At 57.8% G+C, this 19,864-nt stretch overlaps 2 protein-coding genes across 15 annotated transcripts in view; one reads left to right on the top strand and one right to left on the bottom strand.

The window, feature by feature from the left end:
* SBF1 (SET binding factor 1) overlaps positions 1–1,087 on the top strand; it is a 28,228-nt gene extending 27,141 nt beyond the window's left edge. For 4 of the 6 annotated variants that reach the window (XM_067698506.1, XM_067698504.1, XM_067698505.1 and 1 more), the window contains 3 exons: positions 252–339; positions 416–547; positions 642–1,087. In XM_067698506.1, coding sequence (XP_067554607.1) covers positions 252–339; positions 416–547; positions 642–740 — 319 coding nt within the window. In that variant the 3' untranslated portion in view covers positions 741–1,087. Of the gene's footprint in view, positions 1–251; positions 340–415; positions 548–641 lie in introns of those variants that run through there. The other 2 variants (XM_067698503.1, XR_010932749.1) reach the window with 2 other exon arrangements.
* An 859-nt stretch (positions 1,088–1,946) lies between these two features.
* PPP6R2 (protein phosphatase 6 regulatory subunit 2) overlaps positions 1,947–19,864 on the bottom strand; it is an 84,967-nt gene continuing 67,049 nt past the window's right edge. For 4 of the 9 annotated variants that reach the window (XM_067698513.1, XM_067698515.1, XM_067698514.1 and 1 more), the window contains 14 exons: positions 12,352–12,555; positions 10,954–11,018; positions 9,287–9,402; positions 7,812–7,897; positions 7,545–7,625; positions 7,107–7,204; positions 6,681–6,738; positions 6,491–6,606; positions 6,234–6,391; positions 5,731–5,902; positions 5,555–5,643; positions 4,778–4,940; positions 2,876–3,112; positions 2,619–2,803 (listed from right to left, as the gene is read on the bottom strand). In XM_067698513.1, coding sequence (XP_067554614.1) covers positions 2,752–2,803; positions 2,876–3,112; positions 4,778–4,940; positions 5,555–5,643; positions 5,731–5,902; positions 6,234–6,391; positions 6,491–6,606; positions 6,681–6,738; positions 7,107–7,204; positions 7,545–7,625; positions 7,812–7,897; positions 9,287–9,402; positions 10,954–11,018; positions 12,352–12,555 — 1,695 coding nt within the window. In that variant the 3' untranslated portion in view covers positions 2,619–2,751. Of the gene's footprint in view, positions 2,066–2,618; positions 2,804–2,875; positions 3,113–3,366; positions 3,452–4,777; positions 4,941–5,554; positions 5,644–5,730; positions 5,903–6,233; positions 6,392–6,490; positions 6,607–6,680; positions 6,739–7,106; positions 7,205–7,544; positions 7,626–7,811; positions 7,898–9,286; positions 9,403–10,953; positions 11,019–12,351; positions 12,556–19,864 lie in introns of those variants that run through there. The other 5 variants (XM_067698508.1, XM_067698511.1, XM_067698507.1 and 2 more) reach the window with 4 other exon arrangements.

Genomic DNA, 19,864 nt, shown 5'->3' with positions numbered 1-19,864 from the left:
GTAGGGCTGTTTCCCTGAGACCCTGAGGCTCTGGTGTGGGACCCTCCCAAGTGTCTGTGCTCTGACGGGCGTGAGGGGGTCCTTTCTGGGGACAACCCCAGGCTTCTTCGTGTTCCCTTGCCCTGTGCTCCGGACTTGGGTCAGTTTGGGGACAGGGGCCTCGGTCTTGCTGCTGGGGCTGGCGGGGCCGGGGAGGCGGGGCCGTTGCCGGGCCCTGATGGCTGTTCTGGCCGGTTCTTCTGCAAACGCAGGTCCTATGAGGGCACCCTGTACAAGAAGGGGGCCTTCATGAAGCCCTGGAAGGCCCGCTGGTTTGTGCTGGACAAGACTAAGCACCAGGTGAGTGGTCAGCGGGCTGGCTGGGGTGGGGAGTCGAGGGAGCCCTGCCCTGCCCTGACCTCCTGCCCCTGCTCAGCTGCGCTACTACGACCACCGAGTGGACACGGAGTGCAAGGGCTTCATCGACCTGGCGGAGGTGGAGGCTGTGGCGCCTGGCACTCCCACTCTGGGTGCCCCCAAGACCGTGGACGAGAAGGCCTTCTTCGACGTGAGCTGTGGCTGGGGTGCCGGGGGATGGGGGGGCGCGGCGCGGGGGGTGGCGGCCCGCGTGGGGCCGTGGAGTCAGTGTCCCGCGTCCCCAGGTGAAGACGACGCGTCGTGTTTACAACTTCTGTGCCCAGGACGTGCCGTCAGCCCAGCAGTGGGTGGACCAGATCCAGAGCTGCCTGTCGGACGCCTGAGCCCGGCCCTGCTCGGCGGCTCTGTGTCCAGTCGTTACAGACCACTAGGGGTGGGCAGGGCCCCCCGGCCATGTTTACAGCCCCCGCCCTTGACAGTATTGAGGCCCCGCCCCCAAATGTGTGTACAGCACCCCCCCCCCCCCCGCCCCCGCCCCCGCTCCACCCGGCCAGCTCTAACTCATTTTGGAGCCCTGGCTGAGCACCCGCCGGGAGCAGCCACGGTACAGCCCTCGCGGTGGGCCTGTAAATATCCCCCCTCCCGCCCTGTCAGCATGCTGGCCCCGGCCGGCCAGCCGCAGACAGCCTGTTCCTAGAACCAGAGTCTATAAAGAGCGCTAATGACACGCCGCACGCCTGCGTCTCCTCCGTGTCCTGGGGCCGGGGTGGGCGGCGGGGGCCAGCATCACCAGGCTTTTGCTTGGTGCCCGGCCACCCATCCCTCCAGGCCTCAGAGGCGATCCTGGGGCTGGTGTGGAAGACGCCACCTAGAGGTGTGTGTGTTGTGAAGAAGGGGGTACAGGGGAGCTGTCCGGAGTCCAGACTTGCTGGCCCCTCCCTGGTCAGATGAGAGTCAGTCAATGGGATGGGATGGGATGGACGGAGGAGTGGGACGGGGCCTGAGGAGGGGGAGACACCAAAGAGGGTGGGCTCTCTGAAGAGCAAGGGTGCTTCAGGACTTGACTTGGGGGGCTTATGTATGAGGAGGTGGGGCACAGGGACCCAACGGCCTCCATTATGGGCACTTGGCTCCAAACACCTGTCTCTGTCTCTCCCCTGGGGTCCTGACCGTCCTCACCGCCGCCCCCTCCCCCCCCCCCAGTCTTGGCTGTAACGCACTCTCCCATTCAGACGTGAGTCCCACCCAGGTTAGGGCCTTCTTAATAGCAACGGGTGCCAACCAGGGGCAGGGCAGGGCCGGGTGGGCAGCAGGTGGGGTGTGTGGGGCGGAATGTGGCACCGCGGAGGCTGGGAGAACATCCCAGAGTGGTCAGGGTGGCGGCCACAGCTCCTGGTCGGGGGTGCTGGTGGTGCGGGGGGCCCGGCCGGAAACGGCACCCATCAGTGGGAGCTAAGGCGGGGCTCACCCAGGTCCTCCCTGGGTCCACGGACAGCCGTCAGGCTGACATTCCTGTTGCCCAGGAACCTGTGGGTCTGGGGTCCCTGCCCGAGACGCAACCTCCAGGCAGAGCTTGTTTCACAAAGAAAAAAGAAAGAGCTCAGTCTTTACTCAGGAGTTGACTCAAAGACGGGCCCGGGAGCAGCAGACGACCCCCGCTGCCAGCCAGGTTGGGGCTCCAGGGCCCGCAGCGTAACAATACGCGGGTCTGTCGGTGAGAATAACAACTTTTATTGGGAGTCGTGGGGTCTGGGTGCCCTGTCAGATCATCAGAACAGTAACATGAGATACCCCGCCCTCCCCGGCAGGCGCAGGGTAGCCCCCCATGCCCAGGCACTGCTGGGCCCTCTGCACCCCGTCCTGCACGCCCGTGGCCAGCTCCTGCCAGGCACCCCCCCCCCCCCCCCCCACTGCCCACTGCGGACAGCCTGCCAGGCCGCGGGGGGCTTGTTTTTTTTAAGGCAGTCACGTTTGCAGGCTGGCTCAAGGCCAGCTCCCAGGGCCACCGGGCAGCTAAAACCCCGTCTGGCCAGTCCAGTTCCAGACCCACATTTGTCCCCAGAGCCTCGGAGACCCTCTCCTGCGCTAGATTAAAAAGTGCAAACACGTGGCTCTCTCCGCGTTTGTTAAAAAACGTATAAAAACAGGCTCAGAGCCTGTGGCGCAGGCAGAGCCCCCGTCTGAGGCCTTATTGCTGTGTGTGGGGCTGGACCCTCAAGGCCCACCCAGAGTCAGGCAGGAGAAATGCAGGCTGGGCCGTCTGACTGGTTCCAACTGCCAGCTTTACCAATGCAGCATTTATTTTAAAATTAAATTAAGTTAAATTAAAAAAGACAAACTGCGTCACCAGGTAGTTTTCTTGGTTGGGGCGCCAAGGCTGGGCGGGCGGCAGCATCACACGAGGCCATTTAAGGCAGCTCCCGCGGGCGGAGGCCCGTCAGTCTGCCTGCAGGGGTGGGTAGGAGTCGCTCAGGGCAAGGGTCCCCACCCAGCCCCTCCCCTGGTCCGACCTGCTCACCTGTCCTTTGTCACCGTCCCCAGGGTGGCCGCGGTGGAGACAGCTGGGGCTGCAGGGGTGACGGCCACGGCCAGCACAGGAGAGACTGCCGGGGTGGCCGAGGCGGGGCCGGTGTTGCCCGGTACTGTGGTGGCCGCCACGGCAGCCTCGGGGAGGACGGCCCCGACTGGGGCAGAGGTCACTTCCACAGGCGCAAGGGAGGCCAGGTCTGGAGGCGTGCTGGTGGCGCACTCAGACCTGCGTGGCAGACAGGCTCCAGTTACTGGACCACCCCCGCTGGGGCTCCACCCTGCAAGATGGCCCAGGCCCCTCTGCCACCCCAAGTTCCAAACACGCCAGAGACCGCCTGTCAGTCCACCAGAGCGTTGAGCCTCCTTCCCAGCAGCACTCATCCCGGGCATCCCGTCCCCCTCGGCCCCCTCCAGACGGCCCTCGCCACATCCCCACCCCAGTCTGGAACATGCCCCTTAGATGCTCCCAGCAACCCTCACCGCTCTGTGGACCACACAGGCCCAAGGCCCTTCCCTGGAACACCTCTCAGGCCACGTCTGTCCACAACACTCCCGCCGCCCACACCTAGAAAGGCTGAGTGCGGGAGGCAGGCGGCCTCGGGACACCCAGCCCTGGCACTCAGCTCTGGTCTGGGGGCCCAGAGAGCAAGCCCACGGTGCCCCCACCAGCCCACACCTGCCCAGCGCCTGCTTCTGCTGTGTGACGTCTCCTCCAGCCCGGCACTGACCCTCGCGAGCCAGTGAGGGCAGAGCCTGGAGACAAGCCCCGCGTGTCCCCCCACAATGGCCAAGGCTCGCGAAGACCGCCCTGAGGACCAAAAGGCTTTGCTTTCGGAACAACAACTGCTTCTCGGAGCCGGGTGGGTTTTGGGGGAACGGGGAGTTAGGAAGAGGAAAAGGTTTTAAAAATTTCGATGACCCTAAGCTTCAAGAAGGAATCAAACCGTTTGGGAGCCGCGTGTACACCTTTACCCCAGCGCTGAGGTTCTCCCCGGGCCCAGGCGTCAAGCTCGCCCCACCCTGCAGCGGCGGCGTGAACCGCCCCTCCCCCGACACGCACTGTGCAGCTTGACCCTGCTCCCTCCAGGCTGTGCCCACTGCCCCGAGCCCCAGTGCAGGGCGCCAGCGGGGACGGGCGCACCCTGGGGTCCTGGGAGCTAGACTGGACCCCCAGCGTCAGCAGGGACGCTCCAGGGTCAACTGGGTGGGGACCTCACGGGAGCAGCACGGTCAGTCTCTGTTCCTCGTCCCCTCGTGGGGGTCTGGGCTGGCCCCCCGGCCCCCCCCCAGCCCCTTCAGGCCTTGACCCCAGCACCACCTTCTCCCTCACGTCCCACCAGCCCTCCTGCCCCGTTCCGTCTTCACCGCACGCGGTTCCTCACGCTGCCCACCCGCCCAACCAGGAGGCATGTGTCCACCAGCCGACCCCAGAGGCCCGGACCTGCCCCCTGGGCACAGGGGTGGGGTGCACGGGCCAAGCCTGCAGGGAGGACGACCCAGGTCAGGGCCCCAAGCAAAGTCCCAAAACACCCCCGTCCTCCCGGTCCAGCGTGATGGACACGTGTGTCCGAGGCGCCCGACTGAGGTGGGCGCAAGTCTGGGACTAGGCACCCGCCCCAGGAGAGCGGCAGCTCCAGAGCCCACCCGGAACCCCAAAAGCCTGGCCATTCTCTCCGACGCGGCCTGAGGTGGGCTGGCCCCGTGCTGTCTCAACGGTCACCCCAGCTTCCACCTGGACAAAGCAGTGTCCCTCCTGTCCAAAGCTGACCTCCAAGGAGTCACGGGGCCATCAGGACAGGAGGGTCGGCCTGCCCCTGGGCCAGCGGAGTGCTGCGGACAGCCAGACCTCCGTGTGCACCCGGGGGCCCGCCACCCAGCCTGTCCTGCTCACCTGGGGACTAACACTGGCGGCGGGGGAGCCTCCCGACCGGGACCCATCCTCACAGCCTCCGAGGCCAAAGCCACCTTCTGCTTGTCCTCTCGGCTGCTGGAGGCCACCAGGGGCGCCTTCCTGGCAACACATGCGTTCCAGGCACCCAGAGTGGCCGGGCCAGCTGCAACACAGGGAGCCGGTGACACCAGGTGAGGACAGAGCGACCAGTATGGCGCACGCGGGAACTTCAGCCTGCAACTGGTGACAGACCTGTCCCCCACACCCACTGCCGCGTGCGTGTGACGTGCACACGTGCGTCTGTGAATTCACAGGAACTTCAGGAAGAACGGTCCTCCCTGCAGGGAGGGCCACCACTCAGCCTTGTGGCTGGCTTCCAAGTCCCTCCCCGTGTGGCCCTGATATCCTGGGGGGCTTCCAAGCCCATCTGACAGGGAGCTCAGGGCCAGGGCCCTGAACAGCTCCCAGGACAAGCACTGGGGTGGCGCGGCGCACACGTGTGATCCACACCTAGCAGGCGGCCAGGCCTGGGGAGACAGGCTCTGGCTGGGGTCCTGGCGACACAGACGGGTGTGGGCTGGTCGGACCTGTGCGTTGAGGCCAGCCCGAGGGCCTCGCTGGCCGTCCTGTGCCTGGAGCCGGGGTCCTGACCCCTCCACACACCCACTCCACTCCCCGCACGTGGCGCAAACTCCAACATCACCAGGGCAATACAGCGGCCCCGAGGTCTTGGCCTCCCCCTCCCACACCCCTGCCCCTGGGGCCGCCCCTACTCACGGGTTCTCTCTGGGCCCCGGTTCAGGCCACCCTGGGCATCGCCGTGACCTCTGTCCACAGGGGAGCTGCACCTGGGCCCCGACTCAGAGCTGCAGACGAGGCCAACTCTGAGCCCACGCCCAGGAGACCCGGCCCCCAGGCAGCCGGGGCCGCCCCCCGCCCCGGCCCCGCCTCACCAGCAGAAAGGCTGGAAGTCGGCAAACTTGGCCCAGCCTCTCTCCTCCGCAGCCGAGGCGCTGGGCGCGCTGGCCGCCCACACACTGGAACCCACGTCCATCGCCACTGCCGGGGCCAGGCCTGAGGCCGTGGAATTCACTGGCTCATCAGACACCGTCCAGGGGGCGCCTGCTGGGGGAGACGCGGTGTCCAGGCCCCTTGACCAGCACGTGACCGGTGGTGGAGGCCCCACAGCAATGGTGTGGGTGTGCCTTCCCCCACGGTACTGGGGGACACCCGCCTCTAGCTGTGACGGCGTGCCCAAGAGTGACCGTGACGGAGCGGGAGACCAAGGGCATATGAGCGTGTTTGAAAGTGTGTGCCGGGGGGTCAGTGGGCATCAGGCCCACAGCAGCCCAGCCACACACACACACAGGCCCACAGGCCAGGGCACCAAATCCTGTCCCCCACGTTCCCGCCCAAGCCCTTTGCCCGGCCCGCACCCTGTGGCCCCATCATCTACCTTCTGAGCCACCCTCAACACGAGGACCTTCCTCCTGGACGGCAGCCCGAGGGGCGCCCGCCCGAGCCCCGTCTGCTTCCGAGCTCTCCTCCCCACCTTGGCCTCGGTGCTCCAGGCCGTCCTTCCGGCAGCTCTCTGAAGCGTGAGGGCCCCCGAACCTGGGGGGAGACCCACGGTCAGAGCAGCCCTTCCCACCTGCCCAGGGTGCCACGGCACGGCTGAGACAGGGCTGGTGCCCGTGTGGCGCCCAGGCCCACCTGGCTCTGGTCACTCGGGCCACACAGTGTGTCTCCTCGTCCTCCCAGAGGTCGTCGTCCTCGTCAAAAGGCTGGATGTGGTCACTGCAGCAGGCCTCAAACAGAGCGGCACCGGGCTGCAGGAGAGCACACGTGGGCCACATGGCCCCCACACGCCCGGCCACCCCCAAGGGGCATCCACGGGACTCACGCTGTCCTCGTCAGCGTCGACGCTGAAGTTGATCTCCGCTATCCTGTCAAATGGGGCGCTGCGAGGACAACAGGGACGCCGTCAAGTCCCCCCAAGAGGGAGAGAAGGGGGAAGCAGCCCACCGAGGGAGGCAAAGGCAGGGGCGGGGGGCCAGGGCTGCAGGCCGAGCCCGGGTGGGTGCACGGGCTCCCCTCCCACCTCTGGATGGGCGGCGAGGGGTGACTCCCACCCGGCTGCTCTGCCGCCCCAGAGGGCGTCTCCAGGCCGTTGGGTCACATGTGGCTTCCAGCTGAGCAAGTGGTGTGATGGCCCTGAAGGCCAGGCAGGGCTGAGCCACAGGTCAGGGACCTGGTCACACTGAGCAGAGCCCGGCTCCCTCCCAAAGGCACGAGGGTGGGGCAGGTGGGCACGTCCCACTGGGCTCACTTGACGCTGTCGTCCTGCTCAGCAAACTCCTCGTCGCTGAAGCCGAACTGGTCCACGAAGGTGGCCGTCATCTGCTGGACCTGGTACTCGGAGAAAGCCTGGGCAACAGGACCGCGGCCGCTCTCAGGAACCCCCCTGGTGCTTCAGTGGCTTCTCCCAGGTCCTGCCCTCTCGGCTGGGCACCCACAGGCAGCCATGTCCAAAGAGCCTGTGACTCTGACTTTCCATTCGCCCACCACGTCCCCAAGGGTCTCATCAGTGTCAAGTGGCCCTGCGGGCGCCCCCTAAGTAGAGGAGGGTGGGGCTGCACCCCCTGCAGAAGCGGGGGGATGAGCACCTCCCCGGCCCCGCCCGAGGCTCTGGTGACGCGTGCAGGACACTCGCGAGGCCTAAGCGCTGCCGAGAGCAGCTCAGGACGAGGGGCCTGGCCTCACGCACCTGCTGAAGGGACAGCTCGTTAGGGAAAACGCCCTCCATGTCCTCGTCCTCACTCGAGGGGTGAAGATGGTGCGTGCTAACCTGCAACGGCCAGGGTGGGTGGGCATGAGACAGCGTCTGGGGCCGTGCCGACCCACCCTCCCTTGCAGGGCGCGCCGGGCCTCGGGCACCAGGAGTCCCGCAAGCCCAGGTCGGGCAGGGACCAGGGTGGGGACAGCGCTCTGCCCAGAGGGCCCCCCACTCTCGGCCGGCCTGGGGCCTGCTCACCAGGTCCACCGCGTTCCTGCGGTTGGCCTCCGTCAGCGTCTCCTCCACAAAGCTCTCCCAGCGCCCGCGGCAATCCGAGGGGAGCCCTGCGGGGAAGGCTGCCCGGTGAGCCTTTGGGATGGAGCCAGCAGCTGCATCCTGGTCCCGCGAGGGCTCTCAGGCCGACCGAGGAGCCCCGGGGACACAGGAACCACGGGGCACGGGCACGTCCCTCTTGGCCTTACAGGCCCAACCCAGCAGGCCTGGGTGTGTCTGTTTTTCTGGGGAGGTCGGAGCCCAGAGACGTTCACAGTCCAGAAAGAGAGAGCTTCATGCTCGCCCCCAACCCCACACCGGGCCGTCCTGGGTGCACACGCTCGTCACAGGTGCTGACGGGCTGGGGGCCGGACTGAGAGCAGCCCGCTCGTGTCAGAGGGCCCTGCCCCCCCCCCCCCCCCCAGCCTCCTGGCTCACAGCTGCCCTGGGACCACAGGGGGCCATGGCCAAGGTCACCATGGGGGCAACTAGGCGAGGGCACGGGGGCGGGGGGCCATGGAGGCCACGCCCACTGCACGACCAACTGGACGTCTGCGGGGCAGCTTCCCCAGCCCAGGACAGGGACAAACCCAGCACCTCCCCTGCCTGCCCCGGACTCAGGGCACCATGGCCCCCAGAAGGGATGGGGATCACCCCGCCCCGACAGCACACATGGCGCTCCAGGGGCCCCCCAGACGGTGCTCACTCCCGCTCGCTGTTCACTGAGCACACGCGTCCCCCTGCCCCCTGGCCAGCCCTGTCCTCAGGCCCCCACACAGCACGGGGGACAAACTGTCTTGGCTGTGAAACCAGCACGAGCCCCCAAGTGCCCTCAGGGTCCCAGCCCCTGTGGCCGTCACTGTCCATCACCCTCAGGCCGCCCCGAGCGCACGCCCCTGCGTCACCCTGTCAGCCCTGTCACCATGTGCTGCTCAGGCTGGCCCGGCGTCCTCCTCCCCAAGAGGCCACACAGGCCCTTCTAAGCTGCCCGCCTTCTCCCATCTGAACCAAGATCCCTCGGGCTCTCCCCAGCTCAGGCCAGAAAGCCCAGTGCCTGGGAGCTACAGACTGGGCGCCCAGAACGTGCGAGGGCTGGCAAGGGGCATGGGCGGCGGCCCCCCGCTCGGGGCCCCGGATCGCGACGAGGAGGCCCGTGGGGTATGAGGGAGAGCAAGCCTGGCCAGGATGGCCTCTGCTCAGGCCCTGCGGCCGCTCCCCAGATGAGCCACGAGCTCAGAGAAGAGCCGGACGGCGGAGCAGGAGAGCAGGCGTTTGGGCCGGCGCGGGCGGCCCAGGGCACAGAGGAGGCTGCCGCCCAGGCTCAGGCGCAGCTGACAGGACAGCCCCCGTGGCAAAGGGGGGGCCAAGTGTGTGGCACCAGTGCTGGTCCGGTCCGCCGATGGGCCAAGGGCAGGGGCGGGGCACCTCGGGCAGCGACACCTGGGCCTGGAGGCGCTCACCTCGGAGGACCTCGCTGACCTGGGTCTGCACGGGGCCCCCCTCCAGGCTCTGCACCACTGCGTTGGCGATCCGGGTGAGATGGCCCATGTTCCCGCGCCTCATGCCACCCGCTGCCCTGAAAGAGAGGGTGGCGTCAGGCCTGCCGCCGGCCCTCCTCCACGGTGCCTCCAGCCGGCCCGGCCTCGGCTCTGCGGCCTCCTCCCCGCGGGCCCACTGCCCTGCGAAGCCGTCTCGTGGCCTCGCCTGCAGGCTGCTTACTTTTGGAGCACCTGCTCCGCACCCGCGTCGCTCCACTCCCTGCCTACAAGTGAGGTGGGCATTTGCCGCTCCCACTCTGCGCAGACCACCAGACCCGCGCCCGGCTGGGGCTGCGAGTGTTGACCAAGCGCGTCCCGAGCCCCCAGAGAAGACCGAGGGTGGACCCAGGACCCGGGAGTAGGCAGAGCAGCAGGGGCAGCGGGCTGGCTCCCGTCCACCTGCGCGTCCCGCACGGCCGCAAACACGTGGCTCTCCCCCCACTTCTCATCTCTCCCACACAGGACCCAACAGAGCAGCAAGTCTTCAGATCCCTGATGCAGCAGGAAGGGTGTCAGTTGTGAGACTCTGGTGTGTCCGTTACAGAAACACAGCCCTTGGGTCCCAGAGTGGACAGCGCTTGCTTTCAACAGTATTCTCTCTCTTCAGAGCCTGACGACAACCAGAGAGGAAGCGAAGGTGGTCCCCAATCGGTGGGCCCACCCGGCAGAGGAAGGGGGTCAGGAGAGACTGGGCAGGCAGAACTGGCCCAGACGCGAAGCCGGGCTGAGGGTGGAGGCCTGTGAGCGGCTGTCCAGGTCGCGGGAGAACCGCGCTGAGGCCGCGGCCTGCAGGCATCCAGGCTCACACGCCCGTCCACGGCTTACTATGGCCCAAGGACCCCTCGGTGACAGCAGTGAGCCCTCCCCTCACACAGGCACACACCTGTGCACCAACACACAAAACACATACAGGAGCAGACTCAGCACAGGCCTCCCTGGGCACTACGCACGCCGGGCCCAGCGGAAGGCGGGGCGGCCCCACCTCGCTTCTTGCTACTTGGGAGCGGACGCAGATTTGTGGGCTCAGTAACAGCAGGACAGAAGGGATGAACTAGGTGCGGTCGCAGAGCTCTCCCCACCTGCCCAGAGCAGCCCCTGGCGGGGCAGAGTAGGAGCACAGGGGGCACAGGGCTGCCCACTGGACCCGACCCTGCAGTCACACCAGGGACCTGGGCAGTCAAGACTTTCAAGCAGGAAGTGACACCACCTGCTGGTTTCAGCAAGATCCCAGCTTATCAGCAACGAGAGAGCAGATGGGGCAAGAGGGAAGCAGAAAGGGGCCCGGATGCTCTTTCAAGGGTCTGAGGCTTCAGTAAGAGAAGTGGCTGGAGGCTGGGATGGGGACGTGGGAGGATTCAGGACACAGTGCAGGCACAGGACTGGGGTCTCTGCTGATGGACGGGCAAGGGAGGAAGAGGGTGAGGGGCCCATGGAGCCAGGGGCCGGGCTGTGCAGGCCGCGTTACCCTGCCCCGCGCCCTGGCCCCACCAGCAGCACTGCAGCTGCTCCCACAGCGGTGGGACCCTTCCTTGAAAACAAACCCTCCATGGCAGCCCTGGAGCCCCACGCAGAGCCCTAGTGGTCCTTACTGTGTGTGGTCATTGGCTTCCCAGGCCTCCAGGATCCTCTGGACCAGGCAACACTTCTGGAACAGCTGGCAGACAGGTGGCACGGGTCAGGGCCAGCAGGGCTGCACGCTCCCCTCCACCCAGCCCTGGACTGAGTGGGCTTAGCAGGCAGCAGGCGCACACGTCAGCCCCAAGTTCACTGTGGGCGGCGAAAGCGTCACAGCCCAGCCCTGCAGTCCCCGTCCGACGCCCAGGTAGGCTCTGCTCAGGCTCGTCCACGTGGCGACGGGGTTCGAATCAGGACACTCTCGTCCCCTCAGCCTCCCGGCGGTCGTGTCCTCCCCCTCGGGCCACTCTCCTGCCTTCTCCATCCAGGAGGAAGAGGCCGGTGGCCCCAGGGCTCACTTGCTTCCAGGCCCTCACACAGGCAGCTTCCCGTATCTGGAATGTTTGCTCCGGGCCCCAAATTGCACGCCCACCCCGCGTGTGGCCTCACTATCTGGGTGAGGTCCCTTGCTGGCCTGCATGGCCGCTGCACACACCCACCCCCTGTGGCTCTCATCACTGAAAGCGCCCACTCCTGGCTATTCACCCCCTTGGCTGTGTTCCGGCTCAGGCCTGCAGGTGCAGCCCTTCTCGACCCTCTCCCAGGTCTCTGGTCAGGGGCCCCGCTGCCAAGCCCCTCCTGTCTGAGCCTTGCAGCCACCCGGGGGTGGGGGGCAGAGCCGACCCCCAGGGCCCCGCACGCAGAGGTGGGCTCCTTGGCTTGGGGATCGCCTGTGCCACATGCTCCACCCACGTGCTGCTTCCTCCTTCCTTCCTTAGCCAACACCCACTAAGGCCGACTCCCTGCAGCCCCGCGCGCGGCCGCTCAGGATGCTCTTGCTTGCGGCCCCGGGAAGGGCGGCCCCAGCGGGTCTCCACACAGTGTGCTCGGGTGAGCGGGAAAGCGTCAGGGAAGAGGCGGGCCGTGCAGAGCAGCCACGCTTTCCAGAGGCTCCAAATCCCAGAAAGTCCTCTTGTGAGAACTGGATGTGCTCCCCCTCCCCGGCGCCTCCCCGGCACGGCACTCACACCATGACGGGGCTGCTTGCCCTCAGGGCCTGGGGAGCCGACCCGGGGGCGGCGACGGGGCTCCTCCTACACCCCTCCGGGGCCCTCCACTCCACCGGCTCTGGGGCCCTGGCAAACATGGACACCTTCTTCGGGATTTCCCGTCCCACGGGTGAAAGGAGAGCAGCTCACCCCGTGTCACGGGAGGATTGGAGGAGAAAGCACACGAGGGCCCAAAGCAACGTTAATGTCCACATGGTCTGGGTGGGGTTCAGCACACGCAGCAATACACAGGATGCACAGGACACGCAGTGACACACAGGACATGCAGGACACAGCTACACGCGTGACGCTGCCTGGACCTACGTGGGTCACCATTGTGCTCTCAGGGCGGCTGGCGGCAGGCTGGGGGGTCTCTGGGTCCCCGCTGGAAGGCAGAGGCTCCACCGCGCCCTCAGGTCCGCTGGCCACGGCCCTGTCCTCCCGGGCAGAGTGGGACAGGATGGCGGCTATGCACAGCTCCACTTGGAAGTGCAGGAAGTTATTCCAGGCGTACTTAACAAACAGGTCCTGGGGAGACAGAGGGTGAGGGAAGCCCCGTGTCCTGCAGGCTGAACGTGAGGGGCCCTGCTGCCCTGCCCACCTCCCCGTGCTGTGTCCTGACGTCCGGGCGGCCACGGGCCTTCCATCTCCATCCAGCTCCGTAACCTCTGCTCGTGTGACCGCTTCCTGTGGTTTCCTCATCCTCTGTGCTAGGTTAGAAGCTGCACCCGCAGACCCTCAACCTCCCTCCTCCTCCAGTGCATCCTGACAAGGCTGTAGGCCTCCCTGCAAAACCCGCCGCAGCTACACTCTACACATTCTGCTATGCAGTATTTTTATCGTCTTTCCTTTATGATTTTATCTTTGACCCACAAGTTACTGGGAGTGTGTTCAATTCTCCAACCCCTGGGGATCCTATCCAGGAGGGCCATGAAATCAGGAGGTGCACACATGGACACTCCCCAAGGGAGCCCCAAGGGGCCCAAACAGAAGCTCCCAGGCAGACGCCCCCGAGGAGGCTGAATGGGCAGCTGCAGCCCCTCTGCCATGGCCTTTTCCAGACCTGCCCCTGAGGCAAGCAGAGCGGCACCAGCAGGGAGGCGGGACAGGCACACCTGCCACGTCCACATGGCCACCTCACACCCAGCAGGGTCCACAGCTGCCTGCATCCCACACCCTCTGCTGCCTACACGGAAGGAAGCGGGCTGCGCAGGATGGGGAGATGGGGCTGGGGAAAGGGGTGTAGGCTCCAGCCCAGGACATAAGTCTGGACCCTTCTTTCCCACCAGGGAGTGGGGAGCTGGATAAGGAAGGAGGCCCGTCTGCCTGACACAGCTCTCCTCCCCCACAGAAACACAGTCTCCAGTCTCGGCTTCACCTTCCCTGCCTGTGTGACTTTGGGTGACACTGGAGGTGGCTTCATCCATGCCGCCTCGTCTTCAACAGTCAGACCCACCTCCCAATAAAGAAAAGCCCATACCAGATGGCTTCACTGGAATTCTACCAAACATTTAAAGAAGAATTAACAACACCAATCCTTCTCAAAGTCTCCCCAAAAAAACTAAAGGGAGCACTTTCTACCAAATTCAGTCTGTGAGGCCAGCACTGCCCTGACACCAAAGACATCACAAGAAAAGAAAATTACAGACCAACATCCCTTAAGAACACTGATGCAAAAATTCTCCACAAAATACTAACAAACTGAATTCAGCAGCAGATTAGAAGAAAATTATACACTATGACCAAGTGGGATTTATTCCCAGAATGCAAGAATGGTTCAACATATGAAAATCCTTCAGTGTAATATACACCACATTAAAAGAATGAAGGACAAAAACCAGTCATCTCAACTGACACTGAAAAATCATTTGACAAAATTCAACACATTTTCTTGATAAAAACACTTAATAAACTAGGAATAAAGGAAACTTCCTCAACATAGTGAAGGGCATCTATGACAAGAGCACAGAAAACATATTCAGTGGTGAGAGACTGAACGCTTTCCTTCTAAGACCCAAAACAAAGAAAGGATGCCCCTTTCGCCACCTGTATTCAGCACTGCACTCGAAGTTCTAGCCAGGGCAATAAGGCAATAAAAAGGAATAAAAAGCATCAAAACAACAGGAGAAGCCACCGCAGAGACTGGTTCAAGATGGCGGAGTAGAAGGACGTGCGCTCACTCCCTCTTGCGAGAGCACCGGCATCACAACTGCTGAACAATCCTCGACAGGAAGACATTGGAACTCACCAAAAAAGATACCCTACATCCAAAGACGAAGGAGAAGCCACAACGAGACGGTAGCAGGGGCGCAATCACAATAAAATCAAATCCCATAACTGCTGGTGGGTGACTCACAAACTGGAGAACATTTATACCACAGAAGTCCACCCACTGGAGTGAAGGTTCTGAGCCCCACGTCAGGCTTCCCAACCTGGCGGTCCGGCAACGGGAGGAGGAATTCTTAGAGAATCAGACTTTGAAGCCTAGCGGGATTTGACTGCAGGACTTTGACAGGACTGGGGGAAACAGAGACTCCACTAGTGGAGGGCACACACAAACTAGTGTGCACCTCGGGACCCAGGGGAAGGAGCAGTGACCCCATAGGAGACTGAACCAGACCTACCTGCTAGTGTTAGAGGTTCTCCTGCAGAGGCAGGGGGTGGCTGTGTGTCACCGTGAGGACAAGGACACTGGCAGCAGAAGTTCTGGGAAGTACTCCTTGGCGTGAGACCTCCCAGGGTCTGCCATTAGCCCCACAAAAGAGCCCAGGTAGGCTCCAGTGCTGGGTCGCCTCAGGCCAAACAACCAACAGGGAGGGAACCCAGCCCCACCCATCAGCAGACAAGTGGATTAAACTTTTACTGAGCTCTGCCCACCAGAGCAACAGTCAGCTCTAACCACCACCAGTCCCTCCCATCAGGAAGCTTGCACAAGCCTCTTAGATAGCCTCATCTAAGAGGGCAGACAGCAGAAGCAAGAAGAACTACAATCCTGCAGCCTGTGGAAGGAAAACCACATTCACAGAAAGAAAGACAAGATGAAAGGCAGAGGGCTAGGTACCAGATGAAGGAACAAGATAAAACCCCAGAAAAACAACTAAATGAAGTGGAGATAGGCAACCTTCCAGAAAAAGAATTCAGAATAATGACAGTGAAGATGATCCAAGACCTCAGAAAAGAATGGAGGCAAAGATCGAGAAGATGCAAGAAATGTTTAACAAAGACCCAGAAGAATTAAAGAACAAACGAACAGATGAACAACACAATAACTGAAATGAAAAATACACTAGACGGAATCAATAGCAGAATAACTGAGGCAGAAAAACGGATAAGTGAGCTGGAAGACAGAATGGTGGAATTCACTGCCATAGAACAGAATGAAGAAAAACGAATGAAAAGAGACGAAGACAGCCTAGGAGACCTCTGGGACAACGTTAAACGCAACAACATTCACATTATAGGGTCCCAGAAGGAGAAGAGAGAGAGAAAGGACCCGAGAAAATATTTGAAGAGATTTTAGTCGAAAACTTCCCTAACATGGGAAAGGAAATAGCCACCCAGGTCCAGGAAGCACAGAGAGTCCCATACAGGATAAACCCAAGGAGAAACACGCCGAGACACATAGTAATCAAACTGGCAAAAATTAAAGACAAAGAAAAATTATTGAAAGCAACAAAGGAAAAACAACAAATAACATACAAGGGAACTCCTATAAGGTTAACAGCTGATTTCTCAGCTGTTAACAGCTGATTTTTTTTTAGAAACTCTAAAAGCCAGAAGGGAGTGGCACGATATATTTAAAGTGATGAAAGGGAATAACCTACAACCAAGATTACCCTACCCGGCAAGGATTTCATTCAGGTTCAAGGGAGAAATCAAAAGCTTTACAGACAAGGAAAAGCTAAGAGAATTCAGCACCACCAAACCAGCTCTACAACAAATGCTAAAGGAACTTCTCTAAGTGGGAGACACAAGACAAGAAAAGAACCTACAAAAACAAACCCAAAACAATTAAGAAAATGGTAACAGGTACATATCGATAAGTACCTTAAACGTGAATGGATTAAATGCTCCAACCAAAAGACACAGGCTCGCTGAATGGATACAAAAACAAGACCCATATATATGCTGTCTACAAGAGACCCACTTCAGACCTAGAGACACATACAGACTGAAAGTGAGGGGATGGAAAAAGATATTCCATGCAAATGGAAATCAAAAGAAAGCTGGAGTAGTAATACTCATATCAGATAAAACAGACTTTAAAATAAAGACTGTTACAAGAGACAAGGAAGGACACCACATAATGATCAAGGGATCAAGAAGACATAAGAGTTATAAATATATATGCACCCAACATAGGAGCACCTCAATACGTAAGGCAACTGCTAACAGCTATAAAAGAGGAAATCGACAGTACACAATCATAGTGGGGGACTTTAACACCTCACTTACACCAATGGACAGATCATCCAGACAGAAAATTATCAGGGAAACACAAGCTTTAAATGACACAATAGATCAGACAGATTTAATTGATATTTATAGGACATTCTACCCCAAAACAGCAGATCACACTTTCTTCTCAAGTGCACACGGAACATTCTCCAGGATAGATCACATCTTGGGTCACAAATCAAGCCTCGGTAAATTTAAGAAAACTGAAATCATATCAAGCATCTTTTCCGACCACAACACTGAAGATCAGAAATGAATTACAGGGAAAAAAACGTAAAAAACACAAACACATTGAGGCTAAACAACACGTTACTAAATAACCAAGAGATCACTGAAGAAATCAAAAAGGAAATAAAAAAATACCTGGAGACAAATGACAATGAAAACACAACGATCCAAAACCTATGGGATGCTGCAAAAGCAGTTCTAAGAGGGAAGTTTATAGCTATACAAGCCTACCTCAAGAAACAAGAAACATCTCAAATAAACAATCTAACCTTACACCTAAAGCAACTAGAGAAAGAAGAACAAACAAAACCCAAAGTTAGTAGAAGGAAAGAAATCGTAAAGATCAGAGCAGAAATAAATGAAATAGAAACAAAGAAAACAACAGCAAAGATCAATAAAACTAAAAGCTGGTTCTTTGAGAAGATAAATAAAATTGATAAACCATTAGCCAGACTCATCAAGAAAAAGAGATAGAGGACTCAAATCAATAAAATTAGAAATGAAAAACGAGAAGTTACAACGGACACTGCAGAAATACAAAGCATCCTCAGAGACTACTACAAGCAACTCTATGCCAATAAAATGGACAACCTGGAAGAAACTGACAAATTCTTAGGAAGGTATAACCTTCCAAGACTAAACCAGGAAGAAACAGAAAATATGAACAGAATTACTTTCCATTTCAAGTAGTGAAATTGAAACTGTGATTTAAAATCTTCCAGCGAACAAAAGTCCAGGACCAGATGGCTTCACAGGTAATTTCTATCAAACATTTAGAGAAGAGCTAACACCTATCCATCTCAAACTCTTCCAAAAAACTGCAAAGGAAGGAACACTCCCAAACTCATTCTATGAGGCCACCATCACCCTGATACCAAAACCAAACAAAGACACTACAAAAAAAGAAAATTACAGACCAACATTACTGATGAATATAGATGCAAAACTCCTCAACAAAATACTAGCAAACAGAATCCAACAGCACATTAAGAGGATCATACACCATGATCAAGTGGGGTTTATCCCAGGGATGCAAGGATTCTTCGATATATGCACTCAATCAACGTGATACACCATATTAACAACCTGAAGAATAAAAACCGTATGATCGTCTCAACAGATGCAGAAAAAGCTTTGACAAAATTCAGCACCCATTTATGATAAAAACTCCCCAGAAAGTAGGCAGAGAGGGAACCTACCTCAACATAATAAAGGCCACATACGACAAACCCACAGCAAACATCATTCTCAATGGTGAAAAACTGAAAGCATTTCCTCTAAGATCAGGAACAAGACACAGATGTCCACTCTCACCACTATTACTCAACATGGTTTTGGAAGTCCTAGCCATGGCAATCAGAGAAGAAAAAGAAATAAAAGGAATACAAATTTGAAAAGAAGAAGTAAAACTGTCACTGTTTGCAGATGACATGATACTATACATACAGAATCCTAAAGATGCCACCAGAAAACTACTAGAGCTAATCAATGAATTGGGTAAAGTTGCAAGATACAAAATTAATGCACAGAAATCTCTTGCATCCCTATACACTAACAACAAAAGATCAGAAAGAGAAATTAAGGGTAAATCCCATTCACCACTGCAACAAAAAGAATAAAATACCTAGGAATAAACCTACGTGAGAAGGTAAAAGACCTGTACTCAGAAAACTATAAGACACTGGTGAAAGAAATCAAAGATGACACAAACTGATGGAGAGATATACCATATTCTTGGGTTGGAAGAATCAGTACTGTGAAAATGACCATAAGCAATCTACAGATTCAATGCAATCCCTATCAAATTACCAATGGCATTTTTTACAGAACTAGAACAAAAAATCTTAAAATTTGTATGGAGACACAAAAGACCCCAAACAGCCAAGGGAGTCTTGAGGGAAAAAAAAAGGAGCGGAGGAATCAGACTCCCTGATTTCAGACTATACTACAAAGCTACAGTAATCAAGTCAGTATGATACTGGCACAAAAACAGAAATATAGATCAATGGAACAGGATAGAAAGCCCAAAGATAAACCCACACACCTATGGTCAACTAATCTATGACAAAGGAGGCAAGGATATACAATGGAGAAAAGACAGTCTCTTCAATAAGTGGTGCTGGCAAAACTGGAAACTACATGTCAAAGACTGAAATTAGTACACTCCTTAACACCATACACAAAAATAAACTCAAAATGGATTAGAGACCTAAATATAAGACTGGACACAAAGAACACTTTGACATGAATCACAGCAAGATCTTTTTTGATCCACATCCCAGAGTAATGGAAATAAAAACAAAAATAAACAAATAGGACCTAACGAAACTTAAAAGCTTTCGCAAAGCAAAGGAAACTACAAACAAGACAAAAAAACAACCCTCAGAATGGGGGAAAATATTTGCAAATGAATCAACGGACAAAGGACTAATCTCCAAAATATATAAACAGCTCATGCAACTCAATATTAAAATAACAAAGAACCCAATCCAAAAATGGGCAGAAGACCTAAATAGACATTTCTCCAAAGAGGACATACAGATGGCCAAGAAGCACATGAAAAGCTGCTCAACATCACTAATCATTAGAGAAATGCAAATCAAATCTACAATGAGGTATCACCTCACATCAGTTAGAACGGGCATCATCAGAAAATCTACAAACAACCAATGCTGGAGAGGGTGTGGAGAAAAGGGAACCCTCTTGCACTGTTGGTGGGAATATAAATTGATACAGCCGCTATGGAGAACAGTATGGAGGTTCCTTAAAAAACTAAAAGTAGAATTACCATATGACCCAGCAATCCCACTATTGGGCATATACCCTGAGAAAACCATAATTCAAAAAGACACATGCACCCCAATGTTCACTGCAGCACTATTTACAATTGCCAGGTCACGGAAGCAACCTAAATGCCCATCGACAGACGAATGGATATAGAAGATGTGGTACATATATTCAATGGAATATTACTCAGCCATAAAAAGGAACGAAGCTGGGTCCTTTGTAGAGACGTGGATGAATCTAGAGACTGTCATACAGAGTAAAGTAAGTCAGAAAGAGAAAAACAAATATTGTATATTAATGCATATAAGTGGAACCTAGAAAAATGGTACAGAGGAACCAGTTTGCAGGGCAGAAATAGAGACAC

This window comes from Pseudorca crassidens, chromosome 11 (assembly GCF_039906515.1).
Source record: "Pseudorca crassidens isolate mPseCra1 chromosome 11, mPseCra1.hap1, whole genome shotgun sequence".
In the NCBI taxonomy this organism is placed as follows: domain Eukaryota; kingdom Metazoa; phylum Chordata; class Mammalia; order Artiodactyla; family Delphinidae; genus Pseudorca; species Pseudorca crassidens.
This window is presented reverse-complemented; position numbering and strand designations above follow the sequence as displayed.